The sequence below is a fragment of the Ricinus communis genome, chromosome 2, assembly GCF_019578655.1.
Source record: "Ricinus communis isolate WT05 ecotype wild-type chromosome 2, ASM1957865v1, whole genome shotgun sequence".
NCBI classification, from domain to species: Eukaryota; Viridiplantae; Streptophyta; class Magnoliopsida; order Malpighiales; family Euphorbiaceae; genus Ricinus; species Ricinus communis.
The window spans coordinates 28,446,618-28,458,018 of NC_063257.1; the positions used below are offsets into that span (position 1 = coordinate 28,446,618).

Below are 11,401 nucleotides of genomic sequence, written 5' to 3' on the forward strand. Positions count from 1 at the left end.
TGCCATGTTGTAGGCCGTGTGACTCTCGAGAACCGTGTAACTTCATTTTTCACATTCAACACGCCCTAGGAAGTTGGGCACTGGCCGTGTCTCAAACCGTGTTGGTCCCGTGTTAGAGCCTAGAAATATGCTTTTACTCCGTTTTTTGCACTAACACCTGTATAACTCAATAATTTGCACAACCAAGAAAATTTTCACCCAAAACAGCATAAAAATGAAAGGAGTTAAGTTCCAAAACAACTGAAATGTAAAAATGAGCTAAGTATAAAGGATAAATTAAATTCGTAAAAAGAAACATAGAAATGTAAAGGATAAGCTCGGGAATGCCTACCGAAAGCGCTTCTTTTGACCAAGTCGTGTAGCTGGACTCATGCAGAAAGTCAATCTCACAACAGCATATTGACCCGCTCCTCTATCTCAACCGAGTCTCCATGATAATGTTTCAAACGATGGCCACTCACCTTGAAACTCCCCTTATCGGGATGATGCCACTCAACTATGCCATATGGGAACACCTGCTGGATCACGAACGGTCCTGACCAATGACTCCTGAGCTTCCTTGGGAACAAACATAGATGTGAATTGTATAGTAAAACTCAGTCCCCAACTTCAAACTCCTTGGAGCCCCTCAGTTGTTTGTCGTGCCACTTTTAGTCCGCTCCTTATAGATGAATAACTTGCCATATGCTTGCTGGCGCCACTCATCTAACTCATTGAGCTACTGCCACTATCTCTGTTTACCTATAGAATCAACATCAAAATTACAAGTTCTTAAGGCCCAAAGGACTCTATGCTCTAACTCAACAGGTAAATGGTAGGCTTTCCCATACACAAGCCTATAAGGTGTAAAACCTATAGAAGTACGATAAGCTATCTTGAATGCCCAAAGTGCATCATCTAACTTATTTACCCAATCCTTCCTACTCAACCCAACAGTTTTCTCTAAAATCCATTTCAAACCTCTATTGGTAACCTCTACTTGCCCACTAGTCTACAGGGTGATAGGGTGTAGAAAACCTCTGAGTCAGAATAAACATAAGTTCCATAATTAAGTACATTATTCAACCAAATCGTAAGGGAATTAAACACAATACATATAACTATTTGTGACCTATCAAGCGGTTGGTATTCTCTCACAGGACTCTTCTTCTTGTCCTTAGTTCACGCAGTTTGGCTCCTTCCTCGCTGGCTAATCCTCCACAACAACATCATCATCAGCCATAGGTAAAGAGCTAGCTAACTGCATACCTGATCTCAAGGTGACAGCCTTGACATGCTCCCTCAGGTTTGACTCTGTGGTGCTGGGGAGCGTCCTTAGCTGTCTCTCAGCTAGCATCTTAGAAATCTAGCCTAGCTGATTCTCCAAATTCTATATGGAGGCCTTGATGTAGATGATTCTATGCATATGTTTATTGACTGTTTATCAGTCATTTATTCGCGTATTTGAGTCATATTTATTCTTGTTTGATCGCACTTTGGTATATTTATGAATTTTTCAGGTTTTCGGACTCTTTGATATAGATTGATTGATTTACGGGCAAAACCAAGCTATTTGGATGATTTACACATATTAGATGTTTATCGGAGTCAATTCCTTGTTAGCATGCATTTCGAGGCTTTTGCACGACCTCCCTTAGACAATTTCAGAAATATGGCATTTCGTGGAGGTTAGTGCCCATAGCCTGGGCCATTGCATGTGCCGTGCATATTTGCACGGACCATGGAATGGCTATGGCACTTCTACCTATAAATAGGCACACGTAAAACAAGACAAGGTTCCGCTTCTGATTTCTAGACTTCTCTACGTGCGCGACCCCTTACTTCTACTCCTCTGTTCTTGACATTTTGGGAGACCAACGTCAGTTCAAATTGATCAAGACATCCGAGATCCATACTTGAGGCTGGTTTAAGAGTTGGCTTGCGACATTTCCACTCCGATTCGAGAGAAGAGGGGTTACATGTTCCATTTCGTTTTCTGTTATTTATTTCCTTTTGTATTTGTTTCTTTCATTATGAGTAGCTAGGGCTACCAAACCCATTGGGGTTCACCTTTGTTGATGGATTGTGCTTAATTATTAGATTTTTATTTGCTATTCTTGTAATCTTCTTGCTGTTTAGTAATAAAGTTTGATTCAATTAATTTGAGACGTTGAATTAATTGTCTTTTGGTTTGTTTCTTGACATTGAGAAATACTTGTTACAACTGGAAATTGAATAGTAAGAACTGGTAGTTAACACTTAGAGATAAGGTTAATTCACTCGTTGAATTAAGAATTAACAACTCTTAATAGATCTAAATCACGCTTAATGCTAATCTGTAATAATCCGATAGGAAGAGATTCCATTAGGTTAGTGCAGGTTTAGGAACTTGGTGAGCTCAAGAGAGGAGCTGAGTTCGATTCAGGATTTAGGCACGGGTAGCGATTGGTAATTTATAAAATCAACCTTAGAATTCCATCACTTAGGTCCCCTTCGGGTTTGCTTCTTTTGTTACGGTTGTCTTTCGACTGTCAGTTGCTGTTCATTCATTTATTTGCATTCATATTCATTAGTTAAGTAATTTCAACTTCTCGCACTTTATTTCAGATTAAATAACATAACGAATAGTAGTAACTTTAGGTTCACCCGATCTCTGGGGATACGACCTTGATACTCACTAGTGCTAGGCCGCATCGATAGGTTCACTGCCTTAGGTGTAGGTTGCATCAGTAGCCCATCTTGCCTGTTGATTTCTAAGAGTTGTGTCCGTCTACTAAAACCTATTCTCTGAAATGGACACAAACTTCATCATCAACTCCTCTAAGTTGGGCTTCTTCTCCTGGTTCTGAGGTAGTTGAGGGAGAACAGTCTGTTGTTGGGGTTGCTGCTCGTGCAACCACTGAAATCCTGGTGGATCCTGGATACTGTTAATTTACCACTTGAAATTGGGATTGTTTCTCCATCCTAAGTTGTATGTGTTGTTGTACGGGTTATTCTGCTGCCCGGGCGCATTTCCCATATAATCAAGTTATTCATGGTCAGCAGAAGAAGAAGATGTAGAGAAAGCAAACATACCTCTCGCATTACAGTTTGCATTGTAGTGCGGGCCACCATAAAACTCGTAGCCAAGCCATGCTGCTTGGGCTTGCATCTGGAGCTGGTCGATCTTCTTAGCTAAAAGCTCCACCTGAGCTGCTAAGGCTGATGTAGAATCTACTTGGTTCACCACTCCTTGCCATCCTGGCCTATTATGGCATCTTATTGTTGATGGCCCCACCTGCAGCTACATCTACCATCTGCCTCGTGGCTGAGTTCAAGCCATTGTATAAAGTCTGCACCTGCATCCATAATGGCAAACCGTGGTATGGGCAACATCTCAATAGGTCCCTATACCTCTCCCACGCATCATACATGCTCTCGTCATCAAACTGCAAAAAAGAAGAAATATCATTACGCATCTTTGCAGTCTTAGGAGGAGGAAAGTACTTATAAAGAAATTTATCAGTCAAAGAACTCCAGGTGGTGATAGTGTGAACTAGTAAGGACTGTAGCCATCTCTTTGCTATAACCCTCAAGGAAAATGGGAATAGCCTAAGCCGAATGGCATCATTGGTAGTCCCATTTATCTTGAAGGTATCACAAATCTCCAAGAAATTCGTGATGTGGGCATTAGGATCTTCACTAGGAAAGCCCCTAAACTGTACACTCTGCTGCACCATCTGAATGACATTTGGTTTAATTTCAAAATTGTTCACTGCAACAGGTGGCCTCAATATACTAGTGTGCGTCCCTTACAAGGAAGGTCTAGCAAACTCGTACATCGCCCTGTTTGCTTCAACGACGTTGTTATTGCCATCTCCTATGTCTATTGGTGTATGGACAGGAATCTCAATCTGCTCCTCCTCCTCCACATCTAATCACTTCCTCAGCTGCCTGAGGGATTACTCTGGTTCGAGTAGAGGGTCTACTCAGGATTAGAACTCTTGGTCATAAACTATCTGAAATGAACAAGGCAGCAACAAGCCAAACAAATAAATGAATGAATAAATGAATAAAAAGTAAATGATAAAAACAGAAAAGAGATATGGCTAAAGTAACAAATAACAAATTTCACTCTAGTTTTCAAACAAAAGGTTCCCCGAAAATGGCGCCAAAAACTTGATGCGCATATGCTTATACAACTACAACTAAGACAGTGAACCTATCGATGCAGCCTAGCACAACAGTAAGTATTAGAAATATCGTATCCCTCGGAAAAGTGAAATCCTAAAGTTACTACTTCGTTCCTTGTTATCTAGCCTAAAATTAATAACAAAGTTCTTTAGATTTACTAAAACCTAAATTCTAAGTGTAATGCGAGAATGAATGAGCAAATAGAATAATCAAGACAAGAAAGCAAACCCAAAGAGGACCTAGACTAGTTGGCTACCAAACAAAAGATAATAAATTATTGAGTCCGATTATGCTACCCGTCGACGGATTCTAAACTGAATTCGGTCTCCCTCTTGAGACAATCGAATTCCTAAACCTAAGAGCCTAAAGTTAGAATCTCTTCCTAACGATTGATTAAGTAAGCCTTAAGTTTTAATCCACCTCTATTAAGCTTTGTTAATTCTTAATCTGGGAAATTAATTAACCTTACCTCTAAGTGAAAATTAACCTGTTCTTACAATTAGATTTCTGAACTCAATTACAATTTCTCAATTGCTAAAGAATTCTATGAATAATAATCACTACAATCAATGTAACGAAAACTAGATTTATTTTATTAATTGCAAAAAGAATACAAGAAAGGAAACTCAAACAATCTTAACAATTAAGTACAAAGCCAACATAACAAGGAACTCCAATGGGTTCAACCAATCTGGCTACACATGTTCATGTCTAAAGTAAATAGGAATTCAATTACAATGAAAGAACAAAGAAATTGAAGCATATACACCCTTTTTCTAAAATTGGATGAACAACTTTGCTACAAAGTTCCTCCTCAATCTTCAATCCAAAATCCAGATCACAAATCTGACGTTCCAAGGTGGAATCAGTTTCTTGGAAGCCCTTGAAATACTTGACAACACATCTAGCAAAATTACAACGAAAGATCAAAAATCAAAATCGCTGATTCAGAACTCTTTTTTCTCTTTTTGGCTCGTTCCTTTTATTCATTATGCAAATACGGGCGTGTTCCAGCCATGTTAGACTCCAATTGACAAAATGAACTGAATCGAGCATGGTCATGTCCTTGCCCGTGTTAGCAAACACGGGCTATGTTCTGGCCCGTGTTAACCAACACGTGCCGTGCTCTAGGGCGTGGTACCCTAAAAAGTTATGCTGCTTCAAAGTGCTTAAGCTACACGGCCTGGAATTTCTGCACGGGATCCGACACGGGCCGTGTTGACTTTGTAAAAGTCAAACCAAGGTCAAAAATTGCTAAAATTGATCTAAAATTGATCTAAAATTGCTAAAGCACTAATGATGGACCTATAAAATCTCCTGAAACACGAAAGGACACAAAACACGGGTGATCTTAGAATTAAAACACAATAAATGCTAAGAAAATTCGCAATAATATGTTAGCAAATATTAGTTGTTTGAGTATTGATATCATTCTTCGAATGATTGCAGATGAATCTTTTAGAGGAAAGAGAGAACAACGAGAACCGAGGCACGGCTAGATATTCTTATTCATGATTTGCACCATTAGGATATCCGTCATTCCATGCTCCTTTAAGGATGAGGACTCCTAATGACATAAGGATTGACGTAAGGAATTATGGGAGTGCAATTCACAAGCTTAACAGGTGGAATTAAGGATTACCTTAATGATCAAGTAGGACGAGAACTCATGTTGTCTTCGATAGATTGATATGAACTTGGCTAACTTGTGCCAAACCCGTATTCATGTTAATATCTTCACTAAGGATCATTCACCTAATCAACCAAAGAAACTCTAACTCCCAACAGGACCCTTAAATAACTTATACTTAAGAACCTTCATTATAAAGAATTATAGGTTGTTTAACATAAACATAAGTTTAAGTTAAACTAAGTTTATAAAATACCAAGCCTTCACTTGACAAATTCACCAAGTCCATTAAGAACAAAAGAAGAGAATTAACTACAAAATAATCAATATTCAATAACTCCCTTTACATAGAAATTCGTACTAGCTTATATAGGCCTTAAAGAAACCTATCTATAATGATAAGGGAGCAAATAACAATAAGACTAGGAATAGACCTCCTAAACTAAAAGCATAACTTAAAACAAGACTCCTAACAATTAAAAGACTTCTTTAAATGAACAAATACTTCTAAAATTCATCCAACCCTAGTCCATATAATAAACTCGACAATTGAGCTTATGTAACATGTTATATATGGCCCATTCTTGAGTATTGGACTCCAATTAGCTTGACTTGATTATCTTGGGCTTATCTTGTCTTGATCATGCCTCCATATATTAGATTGAGTTGATAATAGTATCTTGTGGCCCATTATCTTGATTAAGCCCAATCTCACTTGGACTTTGAATCGGACTAGGATTTCTAGTGAAAATAGTATTCTTTTTGTAGCTTAAACTCCTAATACCATCAGAATTCCTTGTTGGATTACGATTCCTAGTGGAATTAGGACTCCTTGTTGAAGTAGGATTTCTTGAGCAAGTAAGATTTGCATCATTAGCTTTTCTTGTTGGAGTAGAATTCCTCATGCTACATGGGTTCTCATCACAAATATTCTTATTCATGATTTGCATCGTTGGGATCTCCATCATTCCTTGCTCCTCCAATGACGAGGACTCTTAATGACACAAGGACTGGCATAAGGAAACATGGGAGTGCAATTGACTAGCTTGACCGATGGCATTGCGGATTACCTTGATAATCAATTAAGATGAGACATAAATCCTGATGTGCATTATTTTATACATGTTTATATGCCCAATTACTTCCATTTTTGTGCATAGTTATCTTGTTTTATGCCAGAATCACCTCTGTTTTGGTTCCTTTCATATTTCAGGTGATTATTAGTGGACATTATCAGTAGTCGAGGAAAATACATGCAAATATGGACCATAATTCATAAAAAATGAGCAAGGGCTACCATTTCAAGGTTGAGCATGGCCTAGACTCTAGCCGTGCTGAACCATCAACACTGACTCTCAAAAGTGTCATTTTGCCACGGTTTTCGAGGCCACCATAGCCTCCATCATGGCCTGTGGTGGCTCAGCACCGGCGAGGGCACAACCAAGAAGAAGACCTAATTTGTGGGACTTGAAGGTCTAGTACGGCCTAGACTCCACCCGAGCTGATCAGCACGGGCTTGAGCACGGCCATGCTGAGACATTTATATAGGCAAATGCAAATTATTTTGCTAGGGTTTGATTTTCTGACTGGATTTTTCATATACATGCACGAGCCACCCTTTTCCAGACTTTGATATTCGACTTTGGGAGACTATTTCGCCTATTGAGGAAGGATTACATTGGTTTAAATATCACATTGAAGATCAAGAGTGGATTTGGAGGCACCCAAGATGCAATTTAGGGTTCATCATTCAGATTTGGGGATTTAGGGCTTTTCATCCGACTTGAAGAAGAAGGGTGTACATGCTTTCAAATTGCTTTTCTATATTTGTTCCTTACTTTGTGTTACTTATTAGCATGAGTGGCTAGATTTGTTGAACCCATTGGGATTCCTATATTGTTGGATTGCATTTAGTTTTTATGAGACTTTGATTATTAATGCTTGTTTCTTCTTGCTTTCATTATTAATAAGAAATCACATTATTCATGAGACATTGTGAGTTGTGGTGTTTAGATTACTCTATGTAATTGAGAAGTTCATGTAGCAATTGGAAATTTGAATAGCAAGAACTGGTTAATGATCACTTAGAGATAAAGGTAATTGACTAGCCGGATTAAGAATTAACAACTTTTAATAGTAGTGGATTTAATCTTAAGTCTAACCTAAAATCAATCATTAGAAAGAGATTCCATCGTTTAGGTTCTTAGGTTTAGGAATTCGATATTCTCGAGTGGGAAATCAAATTCAATTTATAATTCGCTCACGGGTAATTGCACTTAGTAATCAATATAATCTCTACCTTCACTAAAATCCAACTAGCTTAGGTCCTCTTAGGTTTCCTTTTTCCTTTGAATGTTTCATGAAATCCTTCCAAACTGTCTGACATTTAGGTAATCACTTAGCTTGCATATAATCATAGAATAGCAACTTCATCGATTTGTTAAGGTTAGATAACATAAGACGCTACAGTAGTTCTAGGATCACCCTTTCCCGAGAATACGACCTTGATACTCGCCATTAGTGCTAGTCTGCATTGACAGTTCACTGGCTTAGATTGTTGCTACATAAAAAGCCTATCAAGTTTTTGGTGCCGTTGCCGAGGACACTTTTGTGTGAACTAGAGTGAATTTGTGTTTGTGTTGATCTAGCCATTTTTATTTTTTTTCTTTTCATTTCTTTTTATTCTTTATTATTTTATTCAATCCTATGTTCTTTGGTTGTTGCCTCTTAATTTCAGGTAGTTTATGACCAGGAGCTCTAATCCTACTCCTTTAGACCCTCTTGCTGAACTAGAGCGATCCCTCCATCTTTTGAGGAAGCATATGCAAGAAGAAAAGGAGGCGCAGATAGAGATTAAAGCCCTTGTCAATAGATCAGTAGGGATGGGAGACAACAACCAGGCTGCGGATCAAAACAGGACAATGTACGAGTTTGCTAAACCTCTTGAGGGGACACAGACGAGTATATTGCGACCACTAGTGGCAGCCAATAACTTTGAAATAAAGCCGAACGTAATACAAATGGTCCAAAATAGTGTATAATTTGGGGGATTACCAAGCGAGGACCCAAATGCTAACATCGCCAACTTCTTGGAGATCTACGACACCTTCAAGATAAATGGAACAATTGATGATGCCATTTAATTGAGGCTGTCTCCTTTTTCTTTGAGGGACCGAGCGAAAAGATGGTTGTAGTCATTCCTGGCAAACACTATTACGACATGGAGATTATTAGTTGAAAAGTTTTTATATAAGTATTTTCCTCTTGCTAAAACTGCTAGATTGAGAAATGATATATCTTCTTTTGCGCGATTCGATGACGAAAGCATGTATGATGCTTGGGAGAGGTGTAAAGACTAGCTCCGATGTTGCCCACAGCACGAACTAACAATATGAATGCAGGTTCAGACCTTCTACAACGGTTTGAACCTTACTACTACGTAGATGGTAGATGCTGCAGTAGGTGGAGCCCTGAACAGTAAGATGTCGGAGCAGGCACAAAATCTGATAGAGGAGATGGCCATGAATAACTACCAATGGCAATCCTCTAGGAGTCGGCCAGTCAAGCAGGGAGTGGTCAATCAGCTAGACTGCATAGCAGCCTTGGCAGGTCAAGTGAAGCTTCTGACCAAGAAATTAGACCAGCTTCAGATGCCGGTTCATGCAGCCTAGATAAGCAGCGAGTTTTGTGGTAGCTTGCACTACGGTGCAAACTGAAGTGGAGGTATGTTTTCTTCACCTTCTAATTCTTCATCTTCTATTGTTTATGCTGACCATGAACTGGTAGACTATATGGATAATGTACTTAGACAGCAGAACAACCCGTACAATAATACATACAACCCCGATTGGCGCAATCATCCCAACTTCAGTTGGAGGAATAACAATGGCCAAGGACCACTCGGTTTTTAGAGGTTGCATCAGCAATAGCCACAACAGCAAGCTAGTCCACCCAACTACCTCCACCTCAAGAAAAGAAGCCTAATCTTGAGGAGTTGGTGATGAAATTTGTGTCCTCTACTGACAATAGATTTCAGCAAACAGACAGCGCACTTAGGGATCAGCAGGCCTCCATTCAAAATTTGGAGACTCAAATAGGCCAGGTTTCTAGGATGTTGGTACGAGAGGCGGCCGGGGACTCGACCTAACTGTGAGCCCAACCCGAGGAAGCATGTGAATGCAATCATGTTGCAGTCAGGTAAATTTGTTCAGGGTCCTTCTTCTGTTTTTAACACTAATGCTGATGTGCAGGTAGATTCAAGCAGGAAAGTTGAAGCTACCAAGGCAAAGGAACTAGAGAAGGAAGAGGCAAAGGAAATTCCACTGAGGGAATACCAGCCCAAAATCCCGTACCCTGCTAGATTAAAGTAGGCACAAGTTGAGCAGTAGTTTGGTAAATTCTTGGATATTTTTAAACAACTGCATATAAATTTACCTTTTATTGAAGTTATTTTGTAGATGCCTCGGTATGCGAAGTTCATAAAGGAGATTCTTAGCAACAAGAGGAAGTTTAAGGACTCGGCGTGTGTGACATTAAACGAGGAATGTTTAGCAATTTTCCTGAACAAGTTACCGGAAAAGCGACATGATCCAAGGAGTTTTACAATTCCTTGTGTTATAGGTAACTTATCTGTCAATGATGCCTTAGCTGATTTAGAGGCTGAAATTAATGTAATGCCGTACAGTCTGTTTGTAAAATTGGGGATGGGAGAGACCAAACCCACTAGGATGAGTATACAATTAGTTGATAGATCTGTTAAGTATCCTAGGGGTATTGTAGAGAATGTGCTGCTAAAAGTAAATAAATTTATATTTCCTGTTGATTTTGTGATCTTAAACATGGACAGTGAGAGTAGTGTACCCTTAATTCTAGGAAGACCTTTTCTTGCAACATCTAAGGCAATGATAGATGTTTGTGATGGAAAGATAAAACTAAGGGTTGGAGATGAGACTATCACCTTTGACTTGCATAATCTCATAAGCCAGTCTTTAGATCATAATAATGTTGCGTATGCTGTTAATGTAATTGACAATGATATTGAGACACAGTTGCAGGAAGTGTTAGTTGAAGACCCTCTAGATGCCACTTTGCCAAAGGGAGAAAAGCATGAGCTGTCAAATGAGGAAGTGTTGGAGCAGCTTGAATTTATTTTAGCAAATGAGCGAAACAGCAATACTGATGAGTTTATTGTGATTGACAGGAGAGGTGTGCAGAAGTTGAGGCCATCACTTGAGGAACCGTTGGTTCTCTATTTGAAAGAGCTTCCACAACGTCTTGACTATGCGCATATGGATGAGGATAACGGGCTGCCGGTGATTCCAGCAGTAGACTTGACAACCAAGTGAGGGAAAGGACATTGCCAACTCGAAGGAAGTACCTAAAAGCGGCTGCTTGGAGGACAACTGACATTCTGAGGACCTATAACCTGGTAGCTAAATTGCAGTAGATGTCAAACCCGCACATGAAGGGAGTTATCACCGAGTCCAGCTAAATGACTCGAGGACCAAAAAGAAGCGCATTTGGGAGGCATTCCCATATTTAGTTTTACATTTTTCTTTTTATTTTATCAATCGTTTGCATGTTTGATGGTAGTTAGAGCACTTGCTTATCGACTAAACC

At 39.3% G+C, this 11,401-nt stretch overlaps 1 protein-coding gene and 2 non-coding genes across 3 annotated transcripts; 2 read left to right on the forward strand and 1 right to left on the reverse strand.

The window, feature by feature from the left end:
• Positions 1–3,333: 3,333 nt before the first annotated feature.
• Positions 3,334–3,439, forward strand: LOC112535723. The gene has a single exon (XR_003079805.1). It is a non-coding gene; the product is annotated as a small nucleolar RNA R71 (small nucleolar RNA).
• A 5,621-nt stretch (positions 3,440–9,060) lies between these two features.
• LOC112535727 lies at positions 9,061–9,167 on the reverse strand. Its single transcript, XR_003079809.1, has one exon. It is a non-coding gene; the product is annotated as a small nucleolar RNA R71 (small nucleolar RNA).
• A 1,072-nt stretch (positions 9,168–10,239) lies between these two features.
• Positions 10,240–11,127, forward strand: LOC125369312. The gene has a single exon (XM_048371331.1). It carries the CDS (start codon positions 10,240–10,242, stop codon positions 11,125–11,127), a length of 888 nt encoding a protein of 295 aa, XP_048227288.1.
• The last annotated feature ends 274 nt before the right edge of the window (positions 11,128–11,401 follow it).

Bases quoted from the DNA above. Each gene is read 5' to 3' on its own strand.
- LOC125369312 (XM_048371331.1), top strand. From the start codon at position 10,240: ATGCCTCGGTATGCGAAGTTCATAAAGGAGATTCTTAGCAACAAGAGG.